The following is a 19,604-nucleotide window of genomic DNA, read 5'->3' on the forward strand; positions in this document are numbered from 1 at the left end:
TTTTGCTAGCAGTGGTTCCAGTGCTGGGGTGGCTCCACGTTCGCCCTTCCAGTGCTCTGCTTGGCACTCTGCGACAGGGCAGGCTGCTCACCCTTCGTTCAGTAACAATAGCACGGTAGCTACTCGCTGGCACAAATTGCCAGAGGGGACTACAGAAGATGATTGCTGCACAGGAAGCTTTCTCTGGGAAGGTTTGTTCTGCCCATTTTGTCCTGGGGAGCAGTCAGTCTGTTCCAGGGAGAGTGCTATGGACTTTGTGGTGTGCATTGTTCATGTTCCTTAGGCTCCCTCAGGACAGGATGCCTGGAGGATTGACAGACTTGTGCTCCTGGGCTAGATTTGGGCTTATTTGCACCCCTCTTTGCTGCCAGCACAGCTTGGTGAAATTTAAGTATCCTGATTTGGGTGGAGGAGTGACATGGTCCTTTTACATTTTTATCCCTTGAAACAAGAGGTCATTTAAATGAAACAGACTCTACGATTAATTTCCTCATGTTTAAGGAGATATTTCCCCCCTCATACTATTGGTACCCCATTATCATAATAAAAAGCATGTACAGTAATTTCACGAATACAAGCCGCACCAATTTGACCAAAATTTTGGTGGAAACCCGGAAGTGCGGCTAATATTCCGGGGCGGCTAATCTATTAACAAAATTCTAAAATCTGCCAACACGGAAGTGAGAGCCCGCGGCAGCCCCAAGCCAAGCTGGAGCCCGGCCGGCCCCGGCAGAGGTGGGAAACCCTGGCAGAGGCGGGGCCAGCAGTGTGGGGGCGGGCGGCTGAGCCTGAGCCAGCAGGGCGGGGCAGGGAGGGCGGCAGAGCCTGAGCCAGCAGGGCGGGGGAGCCCGGGAGAACTGGGGCTAGCAGTGCAGGGGAGCATGGCAGAAGCAGGAAGGCCGGCGGGTGGGGCTGCCTGGCAGCGGGGGAAGCCCAGCAGAATCGGGGCCAGCAGCGTGGGGGAGCCCGGCGGTGCGTGGGCATGCAGTGCCGGCCAGGGCGAGGAAACGTGGCGGCGGTGCAGATGGGAGGGGGCGGCCAGCGAGCCTGCCAGCGGCGGCAGTGCCTGGCCCGCCGGCAGGGCGACTACGTAAACAACGCAGCGGCGACGCGGCCGGCGTGCCTGCCAGCGGCGGCAGTGCCTGGCCCGCCGGCAGGGCGACTACGTAAACAACGCAGCGGCGACGCGGCCGGCGTGCCTGCCAGCGGCGGCAGTGCCTGGCCCGCCGGCAGGGCGAGTACGTGAACGCAGCGGCGACGCGGCCGGCGTGCCTGCCAGCGGCGGCAGTGCCTGGCCCGCCGGCAGGGCGAGTACGTAAACACAGCGGCGGGGCGGTGCTGACGGGAGAGGGGGGCCAGTGAGCCCGGCGGCGGCTGCAGCACCACCCAGCCGGCCCCATCGGCAACCATGAGCAGGCCGAGCCTGCCTGGCCCCGCCCCGAGCCAGTAAAGCCCGCTATGCCGCGATCCTGTTACTAATTGGCCAGTTTGTGAAAGCTGCGCACGGATTCTCGCGACGAACGAAAGTGCGGCTAATATTCGGGGTGCGGCTTATCTATTGACAAAACAGCAACATTGTCGAGGCACCGGGGGTGCGGCTTATAATCCGTGCGGCTTGTATTCGTGAAACTACTGTACTTCACCTATAAAACTTATAGGTTGCTTCTACACTACAAAGATTTTCTGCTTGTGTTGCCCAATTATGAAGGTAAAACTTGTAACAGAAATCTGCTTATATTGAGGCATGGTGTTTTCAGCCTTATGGAAATATTACTTTGGAATTTCCAATTTTGAAAAGACCAGTGATCAACACATTCACAGACAAACGAGTGCTCCTCAAGTTGTGTTACTTGATTATGTCTCACCATGTTTTATATTAATTGTATGGAAGCTGTTAATTCATGTTTAAATATTGGAATCCAAGTTGTTGTTACTAATTTAGAAGGGCAAGATTTATCTTGGTATGACAAACCACCTGACAAAAGTGCTTTTTCTATCCATCTCTAGCACCCTGTAGCAGTGTCTTTCTTCCTTTCCTTTGACTGATAGGATTGTGTTAACCTGTAAATGGTGTTGAAATCAGGTGAGAGTATTCTTACTGTCAGAACTGTTATCAACCTGTACTACTGTATGTATGCTAATTACACAGTATGAAATTCTTATAAAGAAATATGGTGGTAACCACTGTTTTCAGATAAAGTGATCATGACTATTCTTCTGTGTTATGATGATAAATAGAAAGAAGTTTAATTTCTCAATCTAATGACTGATGTTCTTAGATCATTAAATGCTGTATTGGTTGAAAAAACTTCTATTTTGTTGAAGTTCTTTTAAGTCTGTACAGGGAAAAGGATGAGGTTTGTTTTATGGCTTTTGATAAAAATCTGAACATATTCCATTTTCATAAAACATCCCTGTATGACATAAAATACCTTTTTTAATGTGTAGTCATATACATTTTTACATGTCACAGAGGAAGTTTCATTGTCAATACAAGAAAGTTGGTTACAGGAAGGAAGTGATTTAATTTGTCTGTTTAGCTGAACTGAGTTTGTCCAAATTCTGTGTAACTGATTGTATGGGATAATAGTACCACTTCATCTAGACAGGAGAGGAGACATGGGAACAAGAAAGTAACTTTTCTCTGGTTGTGTTGTAATGTACATAATTTGTTGTTTGTTTTTGGTTTTTTTTTTTGTTTTTTGCCTCCTTTATCACTCTTGAAACCTTATTAGCATTTTTTGTTTTGCAGCTGGTAGGAAAAATAAGGCAATTTGTTCAGCTTTACATGGGCTTGTATTATAAAGCATATTTGTAAACTTATATAGACACATATTTATAACAATGAAAACATTAATGAGACTTTAGATGGTCTCAACTGGTACATTAGAAGAACTAGCAAATAAAATGTCTGTCTTTTTAATTTCAAAGGACATAAAATTAGAAGCTCAGATAGTGTGAGGAAAACACATTATCACAAAATTTTTCAGAAACTTGTCTTTTTCCATTATGTCAGAGCCCAGCTAATAAAAAAGTCTGATTATTAACGCTTAATGTTACTTTCTTTCAATTTTTGCCAAAAGATATATAGCACCTCATTCCTTTTTTCTTAATTATGCACACCTCTCCCTGCCCCCCAGTTTCTAATGAGACAATACAGCAACCCACACAGCTTTTGGAAGTGTTTGTTTCTTGAAGGCATCAGTTTGGGTGTAGCAATTCTACTGCTAGCAAGCCCCAAACCTCTTTGCAAGAGCTTGGCCTCAGCGTTGTTCCTAACAGGAATTAAGGTGAATACCAGGGGCCACAGTGATCACCTGGGCTTTGCACCTTCCCTGGTGTATTTTCTGTGATTGCTGTCATCCCAGAGAAGAGTTTTGTCAACAGATAAATGTTCTCCTACTAAGAATAAGAAGGCAGGCAGATGGAGAGGAGCTTGGCTTTTACCATTGCTCCTCAGTGCCCCAGCGCAGCACAAACATGGGATGCACTCCCACTCTCAGCTGGCAGGCACCAGCCCCTTCCAGCTTCTGGCTTGTAAGGTGCACAGCAGGGATAAGCATAAACAAGTCAAATGGTGGAAGGGAAGAAAGTTGGAGAAAAAGAGAGAGAACCCAGCAGCACAAGATAAAAACTGGGCAGAGCAAGTTTTGGAATTGGTATGAAGCTTCAAAGTTGCAAATGTGCCAGTAAGCACCATTGGAGAAGAGGGGATCTAGGAAGCAAAGCTGAGAATAGAAATCGCACATCTGAGAAGCTACTGGTCTTTCTCAGAAATAACAAACCTTTTATCAGATTTTTACCACTTTCAATTGACCCATAGCCAGAATTGCAATTAAGCTTCAATATATTTTATAAAAAATAGTACTTAGTTTACTTTCACATAAGTGAAGAGATACAATTGCACAATGGTGGTTACAATGGTAGAAATACATACTGTTGATAAAATGTTTGCAAGAGATTTAAAAACATACTGTACAGCACCACATCTGAAATTGGATGATGGCAAAATGAATCATACTCCTTGTCTAAGTAAATTAAATTCCTAAATCTTTCTTTTGGAATAAATAAAAAAATACATTGTGCAACATGTGTCTGACACTAACAAAATGTTTCCTGAAGTTAAGCAATATATTAAAACAAAAAATGAGGTAAAAAAAGACATTCATGCATTTAAGCCACCATTAGTCTCTGACTCTAAAATAAGGCAGGTCATAATCTTTTAAAAACTCTCTTTAGCCATTTAAATCCTCTTTAGTGCTTTTCAAGACAAGGTCTTGACAGACCTTGCAGAATCATGACTTTATTTCTGACAGGTCCTTTTTGACAGGTTCAGCCATATTTGAAATGCATTACATAGTAGAAAATGTTGCTTTTGTTTAATGAAGAAAGAAATGTAAATTAAAAGGAACTGAGAGAGATGGACTCTTTTTTAGAGTTAATCACAAATGAGACTGCTTTGAGGGAGGGAGGTAAGGGAAAGAAAATTATGAGTCATCCTCAGTTTTAATGATGTGGAAAAGGGTGACGTTAAACAGGACTTGATGTCCATTATTCCAGGCATAGAGAGCTCTATCTCTTGCATTGTAGTCAAGCATGGATATATGAAAATACTGATTATGGAAAGGAATGTCTGTGTACTCATAAGTGGAGGTTTTTGTGGAGTAGGAATAGTAGACCTTGGCTCCTGTTAAGTGTGAGTTAGTGACATACAAGGTGCCACAGATCATGAAGGACTCTCCAGCACTTCTCTTTGGGTAGCCCGTGCTCCAACTCTTCAGCACCTCCAGCGTATCCTGGTTCAGCTGGCTGATGACAATGTTGCCTGCATTCTGGTTGGTGGCATACACAGCCCAGAGCCCAATTTCATCTGCCATCAGGTCGATGTCAGAGAAGCCACCCCAGGTGTAAGGGTAGACATTGTGGAAGCCGGCGTACTCCAGGCTGCGCTGAGCCAGCACCCGGCCCGTGTCGAAGCTGTACTTGATGATGATGTTGCTCTGGTACTTGTTGAAATAGAGGGAGCCATTGTAGACAACGTGGTTGGTTCCTGCCCATTTGAATGGAAGGTTGTATGTCCTTGATTCAGCCCCACTGACGAAGTCAGCAATTGATTTGTATTCACGGACAATTTTATTGTTAGTGTAACTATCCATGTACCAGACCTGGAAAGAAAACCAAGATTGGGAGCGAGCATCTTGAACACAGTGTGTGGTATGACATGGCACAATGAAGACATTGCAGAAAAAGAAGGAAAACAAGTTTTAGATGTGCAGCAGGCTTTCCAAGTGCAATATTGCCCACATTCCAGTTACAAACATAAGAGGAGCTTTTTAATTTCTGAATCAAATTATTGGTACAGGTGAACCCTCAATACAACTGTTACTATCTACAATGCCTGCATTTTCAGAGAAATTTAATTCTGGATTATTCAGTGTTTGGGCCTCTGCTATATGGTATAAATTTTATATTTCTAGAGACTAATAATCTAAGAGAGAGATGGGAAATGCCATACTTGAGATATATTTGAATTTATACTTAGTAATAAATGTAGCTGATTCTCTATTCAAAGAAAAATAGTCTTTTCTTCATAAAGGAATCAAAAGCAATAGCAATGAAACCAGTAAGTTTTCAAAGCCATTTTCCCCTCTTAAAGCAGAATTATTACTGTTTTTTAATGTACTTTTGCAACTTCCACTCCCCCATTTTTTTCCTTCATGCAATTTGCATTTTCTCCTTTTAGTTTCTCAGAGTTTGTTGTTCTCCTAAATGTAACTGAGATTTCTGGAGTCAATAGCAAATCTACTTGGACACAGCAGGCAGGGGAGAGCTGCACACCAATCTTTATTTACTATCATTTTTCTTTTGCCTTTTCTGTTTTATTTCTGTATTCAAAAAATTAATGTTGTGGGTCTCATACAAATGAAACCTAGGTTTTTGACTTCCAAAGCCCTTTGATCTGTAGCCAATTTCAGATCCTATTAGACATCTGAACAATAAAACAATAACGTAACTTGGAGAAAATTATCTGACTAGAGCTTTTATGTATGGGGCCTAATCCTGCCAATTTTAACTGTGCTGCATTATGGGTCCTGGTCTTGGGTAAAAATGTTGATGTTTGTCTTGGATTACTCTGGTTCTTAAAAGACCTAAACACAATTAAATATGTTAGGAAACAAAAAAATTGGGTTGTCAGTTCTGATAGATGTTTGTCAACCCTGAAAAAGTTGAAGTAAATGGCTCAAAAGTGCTTAGATAACTTTTGTCTTTGGATATTTTTCCAAAAATACTGTTGTTTTTTCTCTGGAGATGTTTGAGTGTGAAAATAACTGAAGTAGAAAAACATGCTTGGGAATATAACTTCATAGTGGAAAATATCCTTTAAAAGACTAAAATAAAGCAAGTAAGACTCCAGAACACAAAGATAGTGGCGTAACATACTCGGTTATTTTTCTCTGATGCTAATGGATCTGTCATCCAGGCTCCAAATCGGGTTCCAGATATCTTCACTGTAATGGGACCTGTAATTTTCATCAATTTGCCACATGCTGAAATCAAAAACACAAATGCATTAATGCACAACTCTCCTTGGCATCAGTTAGAGCACAAGACCAAATGCTCCAAACTACATGGGGAGCAATTCAGGGGATTCAGGCTTATGTTGAAGATTGATTGTTACCTTCACTGGAGGAACTTTTCCATATGGAAGAGTAATATAAATATGCAAAAATACATACATGAAATTTTGTTTTTATATATTTTTGTATTTACATATTTTGAAGCACAGTTATGGTTTTTGAGTATAAACTAAAATACAGCTTGTAGAATATCTTCTGAGCTGAAGTGAAGGACATTGAATAATAAATTAAATGAAGACTTAATCCCCCCCACTTTTGCCCTCAAAAAGTTCAGCACAAGTTCAGTTTTCCATTGTCCAGGGTAACAAGGTGGTTAAGGGCAGACACAAAAATGAGCTTGTAACACAACACTGCAACCATTCAAAGCTTGTGCCTGACTGTCCCCTCCTTACACACACATGGCTCTTTCTGTATAGAAGAAAGTGAGTATGAGAAGTATTTAGCAAGCTTGGCTGTAATGGTTGGCTTCTAATCCATTTGACTGTCTGGGAAGAAATAATGAAAGTCAATACCATCTCGGATGCTGACCTTCCTGCCAACTGAAAAGATCTATATTTTAGGGGACATTAATAAGATATCTATTAGTAACAAGCTCCTGGTGAAATTCATGTGTTTACCAAGATTTAATATCACACAGTGGTGTGCACATAATTAGGTTGAGTAACATTACAAGAATGTAAAAACAAGTGAAACATTTAATTATTAAAATTTAAAAATAAGTGCTTCTTTGTGCTACATGGTTATGCTATACTGATAACCATATCTTGGAAATGTGGGAAACAAACTGTATCTGGTGTTGAGAGTGAATTTGTTCAGTTCAAAAGAGAGGGTCACATCAAGCCTCAATTTTATACTCTTTAACTGGAAAATAATGTATTATGCCAGCCTATTTGGGTCACTTAGAATGGGGTTAATGCTGTGGTGAAAACTCAGACACTGCTTGGGTAGTTTTTGTTCACAGCCAGGGAAGTTGGACGTATGTGAAATGAAGATAAGTGAATGCATGCTGAGACCTCAATGAGTAGGACAGGCTGTGTCTATTTTCTGGGTCAATTAAGAGACATTATTAAGGGACATATCTCAATCTATGTATATTGCAGTATTTTGAAGATATTACTGGAATTTCCCACTTTAAAGAATCTTATAGGTTTTTTTTTAATACTTTGTTATGATAGGACATAATTTTTTGTTCCGGATTTTTTTTTGTAGGTAGGCTGCTAGCATTGTGTGCTGAGTGCTCTTTTTCTACATCATGAACTGCTATTAGCTTGGAAGGTCGAGGACTATAACCTATCACAGTGAAGGCTTTTATATTTAGGTCTTTTAGTAAATAGTCTCAGAAATGGGCAAGAGATAACCCTTCAGAAGGTCTGAGTTTGAATTTGGAATACTTAATTTGGAATGAGTTATCAGAAAACTAATAGGCAGAATGAAATCAGAATGACAATTACTACTGACCTTGTAGTTTCTAGCATAATTAAAACACAGTGGATGCATGAGTTATAAGGTACGCTAATGCTAATTGGCGCCCTTATAACACAGTATTGCAATTAGTGGGAAAGCATAAATAGAATTTGGAGTATGAAAAAAAGAAATCCAGAAAGCAAAAATTGACTTGCAATGAGTTGTGCAATTTTGCTTCTTAACGGGCAAAACCTATGGAAAAGTCTCTGGCAGAGATGTGAGGGCTCCCAGAGCCACCTTTTGTGTTGGGGGGCACAGGTAGGGCAGATGTGAGCACTCCAGGTGGGCTCAGCGGTGCCAGGGCACGGTGGGAGCAGCATGGACACACAGCAAGCTTGAGGCTTCAGGGCTGCAGCAGGACAGGGGTAAAAGCAGGAGGTGTTTGGAGTCCCTGTGGGGTGTGCACACAGCTCTGGGGCTGTTTGGGTGCTGCTCTGTGTGTGAGGACCTTTTGGAGAACTGTTAGAGAACAATTCAGAGATTCGTGTGGTTAAGCATCAGCACTGTGGTTCCTCTGTTTATTTATCCTGAATGTATAGCTCACTGATTAGAGTTAGTTACACATTGTTAATAATTAATGAACCTCTTCAGCCTTCATTTGGTTTAAAGTATATGAACTGAGCTGTGTACTCCTGTCAGAGGAGTTAGATGGTTTTAGAGAATGATCTTTCAAGATGCATTGAGATGCTGTTCAACGTGAAAAGAGATGACATTGTACTTCAGCTGCTAAATGATCAGTAGTTTGAGTCAGGGTATATTTCTGTCCAAATTTTTATTTCCAGACAGCATGCAGTGATCAAGAAAGGAAGACTCCTAGGAGAGCTGCTGTATAGCTGAGGGGCAGCTGACTGAAAAAGTGACAAAGCTTTCCTTTTTGGCATAACAGAGCACTTTGTAAGAAGCATGAGGATTTTTTTACCCCTCCTGCCCTATAGCAGGTCCCATTTTTCTTTTCCTTCCTCGTTAAACAGAAACCCATAGGTCTGCTTATTTTTTGATATAATTTGATAGAACTGGTATTTAAAACTAAGGAATACTACAAGTATTTTTTCCACGTATGATAGTCATTCCTGTTGTAGTAGTAATTCATATGCCATCAGCAAGCTTCTTCTGTAAACCCCAGCAGCACCTGAGGTCTGCTGACCTACTTGCTGACAGCATGGGCAAAGGAAAAAGGAAGCAGCTGAGCTGTCAGAGCCCACCTCTGTCTTGTCATCTCAGCCTCCTCATAGCTGAGACATCCTTATCACTGGATTTCTATTTAATGAGCAAGCAAAAGAACTCAAACCAATCAGAAAGTCCTCTCAGTTCAGAAAGTACTGCTTGAAAGGACAAGGACAAGGCCCAAAGCAAGTCTTGGCTGAATGGTCAACTTGAATCAGTTGATACTGCTTTAAACTGCTTAAGGCTGCACAAGTAACTTTTGCAGAAGTCATGTTTAACAGCTCACTGACACAAGATGATTTTCCCTTGGTTTTAAGCATTTCCAACTTTGCTTTCAGTCCAAGAAATTTTCCTTACTCCTCCACCAAAGCTGGTAACAGCTGCTTCTTGTCTCCTTGAGAGTATTGATCTAATCCCTGCCTGTATTCTCAGCTGCAGAATGAACCTTTTAATTGTTTGGGTGGCTGTATTAAAGTTGATCTTGCATGCTGAGGTTTTTTTGCTAGGAAATGGCAATATTAAGGTATTGAAGGCAGGATCATTTACATAAATTTTTTCTCTCATGGAAAGTCTGGGATTTTGAAAGTAATGAAAATTCCAGTTAGCTTCCATTTGAGGCATTTCTTTAGCTCATTTTTTTTGTATGTAGAGAAGTATAACAGAGACGAACATAATGTGAAATGGACATTGCTTCTGGACTTTGAATTTTCCATAGCAGTGAGGGGGCTGACAGTTAAAACTAGCCTATGCAAATTCTTTTTAACACAGTCAAAATCCACGCCCCCCCCCCACCGCTCACACTTTTTTTTCCCCCCTGGCAGAAGGGAACATAGAAAAACTTTTGGTTTATAGCAATTTGATTCCCTGATGGAAGGACTAGATGGTAGTAAAAAGCTAGGTAAAATATATCTCATTACTAGCACATATGAGCAAGTTCAGGTATTCCAAGAAGAATGCGATACTTCTATGCTTTTTTTTCCCCTTCCCTAAGAAGTTCAGATGGGGTTACACAGAAAAGGATTTTTAGAAACCCTCAGTCTCTTTCCCTTGGCTTTGATAAAAGCAGCTGCCTACATTAGAAAGTCCCAACCATAACTGATTGTAGTAGTTGGAAAATCCCAATCACAGAGTCTTTTTGCATCCTAAACTAAGCTGCACAAGAAACATCATATGCACAATCCAGGTGTTTCTGGATTGATTCCTTTCCTGTAACAATTCTGTACAGTGGACTCCTGTAAGTCTGTTCATGATTTCCAGCATTTATTTATATCAAGGAAGAAGTTGAGCATGAAGTGAACATTAGAGAGAAAATAGATGTGCTTTTGTACAGCCTGTGGGCTGTGAAAGTATACGGGTCAGAATGCATCTGGAAAGCTCCAAAGTGAGCAAGTAGCAGGAGGAGGCTGTGACAGTGCAGCTGAGAGGGGCTGTTCTGGAATAGCCAGAAATGGGTAGATAGTCCCATTCTCTGTGATGTGACTGAATATTAGTAGCTGCCATAGAGCAACTGAGCAACCGAGGGTATCATTTGTAGAAGGACTGGCAAGGGAAATAAAACCACAACATTGTCTTGAAGTGTTCATAAACATCATCATTATGTCTTTTTTTTGTTTTTCAGTGGGTAATAAATAGGGGAAAATGAAGTGAATTTTTCTTGGCACATGCAGAAATGAATTCCAAGTATTTTACTGCTTGCACTTTTCTGCTTATGGTCAAATTTGTCATAACATACTAATATGAGGGGATGAAGAATTAGTTCTTAATGAATGTACGTCTGTTTTCCTGCATAATATGAATCCAGGAAGCACTATAATATAGTTATCAGAGTTTGCTGAGAAGCTGTCCCTGGATTTTTCTGCATGGGTGCCATGAATTGCTGTGTAATCTTTGGAAGATTCATTTATACTTTGGGGCTGCTTGTTCCTTCATCTACAAAATAGGGATAAGAATCTGTATCTCTGTTGCCCAGTTTTATGCTAAATGATATTTGTAAAGTTCTTCAAATCCCAAAGGGAAGGATGCTTTGAAAGTAGAAGTATCACTGCAATCAATAGTCTCATGCCTGCCCTACTAGCTCCTCTGCCACTGATGTAACAGGACTTCTTTGGATACATAGAATATTCTACTTCTGAATTTCTAAGAAAAGTTACCGTAAAATATTGTTCAGAGTCTACATTATAATCAGATGTAGCTAGACATAAATCCAATGTATATCTACTCTAATTATATGTCAGAGTATTGATTTCTATTACTATCCATGGAAGTTTTATTCCAATTTCATAAACATGTCATGACAAGAACAGGAGGGTTCCAAACATACTGTGCAACCTGTATTCTCTTAAAAGTACCCATGACTTATCAGCAAAGGACCCATACATGCATAATCACATGTGAATTTGGGGTGTGTGTAATCACATGCACCCTATTCCAACGTGTTTAACTGCATGTACCCTTTAAAAGTTTTGTCAACTAATTTCCCAGCAGCTTTATCTTGATTTTTCTCTTATTCCAAAGGGAAGGAGCAAAATTCAGTTATCACAACTGTTGTGGTAATAATTAAACCTCAGTGAAAGTAAGATAACTGCTTAGAGTACTGTTATGAGTGTTGAAAATGTTGCCAGTGCAGATGGAAGAACCCTTTCAAGTGGCCAGGACAATATAAATAATGCATTATACTGCTGAAAAACACCTGCTAGGGAGAAGAACAGAGAATAGCTATTGCATACACTGTGAAATGCAACAAAATCTGTGAAGATTCAAGCCAGATCCTGTGGAACACTGGGGCCTTTGGCTTCTGGCTATCAGGCTGGCATGGACAGGCACAGCTGGGTCATCTCCAGCGTGGCCAAAGTGGCCACAAAGCAGGTGTTGGTATGAAAGCTGCTCTCTGATCTGAGCACACAGCCTCAGCTCTCAGCAGTTACAGGAAGCTGAAATGAAGCTTTTTGTACTTCAATAGGCACACAGGGATAGGCCAGAAAAACAGCCAGTCCATTAGTAGGGGACCATAAAAGTAATTTAAGCATCTGAGGGCAGGGAGTAATGCCAATAAGGACGAATGAATCTGTGTTACATCTTGAGACGCTCCACTCCCTTTTGATAATGGATATGCTTAATAATTTATTTTATACAAAAACGTTCTCTCTACTGCTAATATGTGCTATTTTAATGTTTTTTTTTCTCATTAGGTACATCAAGAGATAAGAATGTGTTGCAGGAATCCAGGATATGTAGGATGTCAATACACCTACCAATTCTGTTGTACAAAATATATCTCACACTGTCATTGCTTCACTAGCTGTTGTTACAAGATGCTGTAAAAGCAAATGAAACACAAGATAATTGTTAAACTGATGATTTTTGGTATCTAATAACTTACTGGAACACTCACTATCAGAAAATACTGTTTATTCATAGGAATTTTCTTGTTTGCTGCAGTATTGCAACACAGTCGTTTTCTCCCAACTGCCTTCTGTCAATGCAGTAATGTGCTATTATGTGTGTGTGCTGAGGGGAAAATAGGATCATAAGAAATTTCTGTTTGAAGAAGTCTTTCATGTATTTTAGCACATCACCACTGTGCTATTTCCAGAATAAAATAAAGAAATAAATTATTTAAGAGGCTAACTTAACCTAGATTTTTCTCATTCTACTGCATCACAAAAATAAGGATGTTCTGCTTATCCAGTTAAGAAGATATCTGATGTCCTGGGTAGCATTTAAAAGTAAACATCCAACACTTGATAACTGAGACACTGATCACAGGCCTAAACCTTGGAATCGCAAGGTTATTTGTGTTCAGTGTTAAATTGCAAAGTGTTTATTTTTTATTAAAGGGGCTGGATTGTTTGCTGTAGTTATTCAGGCTGCAATAGCAATACATTCAGAAATCTCCAAATGCATTGGATAGACTGGGAGGAGGGGAGACTGCATTGTGTTTGTAAAGCAGGTTACCTATCTCTAATGCAAGTTGAGGCTGACACCTGATATTGGTCCTCAGGCCCTTAGTTTTAGTAGCTGATACTGAGCTAGTGCTGATTTTAAAAAATGCTCAATGTTTGACTTCTACCTAAAGGCAGATGGAGGTGGCCTGATGGAACTGGTGCAGCAGTAGCACTGGGTTTCTGCTGTGCATCCTGCAGAAACCATGCTTTGGTTCTCTTAAGTTAGATGTGAAGTTTGGTTAGATTGTAATGTGAATTGGAGAAGGGGAGATCTCCTTAGCACTAATACTACAGGCTAAAGACATTACAGTCACAGTGGCCTCTCAGGTGATACAGCAACATGCCAGGGTTATGGTGTGGACATCTCAAAACTGATTCCAGTCTAATTTTCACTATTTTTTTTTCCCACATTGACAGCCCAAAGATGACTCTAGTAGCAATCTAAGCAGTCTGAGCTTTTTTGAAAGAATATTTGTAACTCTCCAAATGGTTTAAATCTCAGGTTTTGAATTTGCTATCTGTTATAATTTTTCATCTAATTCCTTCTTTTCATCTAATTCCTTTTTTTCATCTAATTCCTTCTGTATGCAGTAAGGCAGGACTTTATATCATGTACTTAGAATGATGTAACTGACCTTAGGTTGAGTTACTCTTGTCTTTTATTACATCAGCACAGGATCAGAATATAATGCAGTCTTTCATCAAAGAAACAAACAAATCTCCCCTCCCCACAAATCTTAACTTTCTAAAGGGAGACAACTGAAAATGCACAGCCAAGGGACCAAATTTGCCATGAACCTGTTAACTTACTGAGCTTTTTCATGCAGTCACGAAGCCTGGTTTCTAAATTGACTACACGCTGGTGTAGTTCCTCATAGTCATAAGCACCAATTTCTTCTTGAATCCCAGTGAGCACAGTAGACAGATTCCTAATTTCCTCCTTGAACTGTGTGATCAACTTGGCATCAGTTTTGTATTGTTCCAGAACTGGGATCAGTGGCAGGAGCTCATCCATCTTTTCTTTCAACTCCTGTTAAAGGCAATCATATGTGCATTAGAGAAGTTTAAAGGAGTTCAATCCTCTAATTTTCTTTCATGTAATATTTATGCCTGATTATTAAAACAACTTGAAAATGATTATTTATTGTAGTTGCAGATCTATTATTAGTCTACTGTGAGAGTCTCAGACACCTCTGACTCAATGGTAGTAAGCAGTAGATTAAATGCATGAGAGAACAGTCTTTCTATTGAAAGTAAAGAGTTATCTTCAAATGATCTGAACCAAACCCACTGACTTTCCATCTAGAGGATACAAACCACCCCTAAGCGTGTCTTTCATCAGAAGATGAATAGACCTGAATGCCATACTCGGTTTACAGAACTGTCAAGCGTAGCTGATGAGCTACTAATTTCTATTTCATTCCCTAGAAGTATTAAATTCTTTGTTTGTCTCAATGTCTGTTGAAAAGTGTTTATTCCTGTTCCAGCCACAATGTTATATAACCTTTTCTTCTGAGATAAAAATCCATGGGTCTTAACTGTGGTTTGTACTTGTCAACCAGCTACATCGCTAAATGCTTTTGAACTTGATCAGTTGACATCTCTTCTGGAATATCACCAATGGTTTTTTTATCATGTGCAGTTGTTGCATTGCCAATCCCATTCTTAAACATTGACTGAAAAAAGTAAGGCTCCGCCTTGAAATCTCAGATTGCACTTTTCTTGGATTTTTTTTGAGACTCATACTTTGAGAATTTGTCTTAATCTGTAGCATATATTGATTGCCCATCTTCCACTTCTTTATTATTCTTTAAAAAGCACTAATAATAGGGGCTTTACTACATTTAAAGCAATTGTTTGAAGTTTTTTGTTATTATTCTGTACAAAACCTCAAAGAATCCTTGCAGTCAGAAGATTTTGCTTTACTGAAACAGATATATTTTATAGGAGATAAATGTCATTATGTTATTATATAGCAGATATGTCATTATATATGAATTTCAGAGTATTACTTCTGTTGATTCTGTTCTCAAGGAGTCTTGCAATAGCATTATGGCAGCAGAATTACTGAAAAGGGTGCAGAGAAGTGAAGTTCTTTTGTTTACAGTTAAAACTATTTTTATTTGGCTGTTTTTATGAAAATCTCAACTTAAACCTAAGGAATAAATATGAATATTAATTTTAAATGAATTAAAAATTAATAAAGTTACAATTATTAGTAATTTTTCTTTTGATGACATGGGAAGTAGGCTTTGTGACAGAGAATAGCTCCAGAAACCATGGTTTTTGTTACTTCATTTTGCAATTATGAACTTAGGCTTCAGTTCTGTGGGATAGTGAATGACCAAAAACCACAGGTAAGCTGTAATGGGAAAAAATGCAAAGCTTGTAAAAATTCAGGAAGATAAAATGTGTTTGAATTAGTAAAGGTAATGTATTCCTGGTAGAATTTATACCAGATGATGTATCATATTTGAGCAAACTTGCAGTAAATTCTTGTGGCACTCAGGTACCCCCTGCCTGGTATAAAGTCAGGACTGACTATATGCTCAAGTGGGATCTGGACCACATTTGTACTCCTTGGTTCTGGTCAGCATGAAAACACAGATTTAGAATATCTCACTTCAGTTAATCATATAAAGTTCATTCTGGTATTTTCATGATAAAAATAAATAAAAATTGGCTTCTGTTGACACTCCAGAGCTTGTTGCTGTGATGAGTGGTATAAGAGGTAATTTCTATTGCAACACAGATGGGTAGTAGATGTATTGTGGCACTTGATATGAAGGGTTGTGTTATATCCAACATGGTTTCTTTGTCTCAGGAAAGATAAAGCACTGGAATTTTAGTAGACTAAATTTCAGAACAGCATATTGTATTATTTTGACCTTTTAAATTATTTTATAACTGGATTGGCTGGAACTCTGTTTTATACTCCTGGCAAACTGTCAAACTGAAGGTAAATGACTGGCCAATAGAAATATTGAATATTTAAAAGGTTAAAGCACTGGAGTATTCTTCTACCTCTGACATTGTATATCAGGCATTAACATTTTGATATTTCATTCCCAAGGAACACTAAAATGAGAATACAGGATATATAATGGAATTATGCAAATTTGTTGTTATTGTAGAAATAAGGGATAAAAGAGAAGAAAGGTGAAGATATGTCTTATTAACCAAAAACCTGGGAGTATGTTTTCAAACAGCTCTAAACTAAGAACAATGACATCATTTATAAAGCTTGCTAGTCAGATCATTAGTGTACTTAATTCCTGATGTTATTAAGACCCATTCAATATTCAGTGACTCTGAAAAAAACCCCTAGACCTCTTGGCTATGTAATTATTTAGGTGTCTAAATCTAGCACCAATTGGAAAATTAGGTTCATTTTATATGAACTTTCAGAAACACTTAAAATATATATGGTTGCTTAACATAATATAATCCTCAGAATGTATTTTCTATTTTGTTGTCTCACAGTCTTGAAAGATCAATTTATCATATTTGATATTTAAAGAATTTAAACATGCTCTTGAAATATTTTTCTCCTGAAGAGTATTTTGGGTAGCTTTTTCAGAATACACAATGATTCTTGTAATATCTGCAACTCTTCTTCCTCACAAAAGGATTGGCTGGTGGTTTTTATTGTCATTAAAATTCAGTGGAGGTTTTTTTTTAATCACACAAATGTGACTGGGAGTGATTGCCCTCCTCCCCATCCCAAATTTAAAACAGCAGACCTTCAGATATGAAATTAGATCTTAATTGTACTGGATAAAAATTACAATAAACTGATTTATTATAGCCTTTCTTCCCTTCAACTGCAGTAAATGTCACGGAACGCTATGAGTGCAGAACTCTACTTGTTTGCTATTAATTCCACTGCATCTCCCCTTTAGCACTGGAGCTTGAAAGAATACAAATTTCTCAGTATGACATGAATATTGATACAGAAAGAACAGGAATCTGTTTATAGTGACATTTCTCTAACGACTTAATAATTAATAGTTCCTCCCTATTACAATTAAACTGAACAGAGCAAAAGATTATCATCATAAAGGAAGATTTATTATGCTTTTCTTTTAAATGACACTCTTGTAGGAGCCTTTCAAGCTGAGCCCTTAGCAGTCTGTGCATTGCTACTTTAGTACATTGTGTCCAGCAGGTTTGAAAGTTACTGCAAAAACGGAACCTACCTGAAAGTGCTTTGTCATTAATGTCTTCCGGTCATCTTCAATTTGCCGAAACTTGGCCTTCAGCCCTTTCATTTGTGTTTCCATTTTTAAGACATACTGGAAATCCCTCTGAGTCCGTAAATTTAAAACTTCAATAGACTGGGACATATTCTGAACCTGTTAAAGAAGAGCACCCTCTAAATGCACTTTTTGTTGCTTTGTTTTTTCCCTGGTTAAATGTCAGGCAATGAAATGCGCTTCTGTCGATTAGCTGTGAGCCATTTCTACCACAGTACAGCTCCACATTCTGTAACTGCATGACAGTACAAACATTGGGGAACAGGGCAAGACCTTGAAGCCATAAATTGTTTGGACTGCTAGAGGTAAAGAGAGAGATCCTTTAAGCATCATTTTCATTGGGCTCAGGAAAGGCTGTCAGGCAATAGAGTCTACTTTGAGACCTGTAGTAGATGTGACTGTGGTTCAGAAGGTGCTCATATAGCAAATATTTCCTTCCAGGCACTTTGGGAGGAGCAGGACTGAAATTTGGAGATTTTGGTCAGTATGAGGAGCATGACTTTCATTGTTAGTAGGCATTTATGGAATCATTCAATATAAGGCACTCATGAGACTACCCAGAGATAAGCTGGGGCATGTAAATCACCACCAAGGTGTTTCCTCATAATTCTGTAAGTAAATGTAAAATTAGAAATTTTATCCACTTGTCTCAGTGGTAGAAAACCACTTTTTTCTTTTTTTTACAGATGAAAAGTAGTGAATGTTTAGGTAACTTTTGTAGAGTAAGTGACTTTGTAGCTATAGTGGGACTTTTACCACAGTGATGCAACAGTAACTGTCATCCAGAGTAAATTATACATACTTTAAAAATGTATGTTATGAAAGCAGTGCTTTTGCCAGCCATAAAAATGACACATTTCCCAAGTGCATTTATTCTATTTCATTAAGTGTTTTGTTTTCCTAAAACATGAGGAAACTAGACTGCTATAAATGTATTATGCATCTTATTGAAGGTTTGGCTCAAACAAAACATTATTGTACCTTCCTAAGAAAGGACAACCCAGCAATACTCCCATGGTTTGCAAGAATACGCAATATTTAAATGGATATTCACGTTGGGATCTAAGTCATTATGATCTACAGAATGCATGGATTTAGAAACTACTCTTAAAAAAAGTATTCATTCGTTATTGTACAGTTGCCATTAATAATTCTGAGAAAGGATTTTAATGAAAAAAAAAATAGAAGTGGTTTTTTTTTGTTTTTTGTTTTTTTTTTTTCACTCAGGGAAGTAGTAATACAGCATCACATATCCGTGATTGTCACAGTCCAGATCATAAGAAAATAGCTTTTAGAAGCTGATGATTTAGGATCATTTCTGTGGCAGCTCAAAAACTGTGTTTGGATCTTAACACACCTCTCCAGCCCCCACCTCAAAAGAAAGCTTTTTTTTAATTTTATTTAAGTAATATTTTAGGATTTGGGGAATATGCTGGAGCAAAGACTGAAGTGTTCCTTTCTTAAGTAAACAGCATGAGGGGACGCAGCTCCTTTTCTCTCTGCCGGTCCATCAATGTCCTCTCTAAGCATCACATGTTATGGGCTCTGTCAACTTGAAACTTAGTCCCTTCTGAAGTTCATGGAAGTACAGGGAGCAAAAATCTGTGGGGATCTGACACTGTATTAACACTGGAATGATTTTTCCATAGCTAGAAAAATACTACATATTGTGTGCTAAAATGTATCTTTAAAGTCTGCATTTTATGTTGATTTTTGCTGCTGTTCAAACGCTCAGGCCTCAGGTTCTATACTACTGGCTGTGATACAGTAACCTTGTATAAGAAACCTTGGTTACTTATACAGGGAATGCAGAATGTTTGTGGTTTCATAGTTGCAGCATTTTTTCTGTTGATGCAAAACAAGATTTCATTGGTTTCACCATATATGCAATAGTGGATAATACTGGAATTAAGAACTTGGCTGTTGGGGAAAATTTGCACCACCAGAATATGATTAAATAAACTTGAGGAAAAGAAGCAATGAAAAAATTAGAACTGTTTATGCTCTGCACAGTTTGCTTTCAAGATGCTGTGATTTCTCTCTCATTATTTTTTGATAAGAGATGAGAAATGACCTTCAGCAGTCTCATATGATCGAAGCAGAAGCTGTCATTTAAATCCCACAGCACCAAGCTAGTT

General features: G+C 38.9%; 1 protein-coding gene across 2 annotated transcripts in view; it reads right to left on the reverse strand.

Annotated features, from left to right (window-relative positions):
* Positions 1-3,829: 3,829 nt before the first annotated feature.
* Positions 3,830-19,604, reverse strand: part of OLFM3 (olfactomedin 3) — a 54,137-nt gene continuing 38,362 nt past the window's right edge. For both annotated transcript variants that reach the window (XM_033067514.2, XM_033067513.2), the window contains exons 3-6: positions 17,410-17,565; positions 14,021-14,240; positions 6,442-6,548; positions 3,830-5,165 (exon numbers count right to left, since the gene is read on the reverse strand). In XM_033067514.2, coding sequence (XP_032923405.1) covers positions 4,488-5,165; positions 6,442-6,548; positions 14,021-14,240; positions 17,410-17,565 — 1,161 coding nt within the window. In that variant the 3' untranslated portion in view covers positions 3,830-4,487. The remainder of the gene's footprint in view (positions 5,166-6,441; positions 6,549-14,020; positions 14,241-17,409; positions 17,566-19,604) is intronic.

This window comes from Catharus ustulatus, chromosome 9, assembly GCF_009819885.2.
Source record: "Catharus ustulatus isolate bCatUst1 chromosome 9, bCatUst1.pri.v2, whole genome shotgun sequence".
NCBI lineage: Eukaryota > Metazoa > Chordata > Aves > Passeriformes > Turdidae > Catharus > Catharus ustulatus.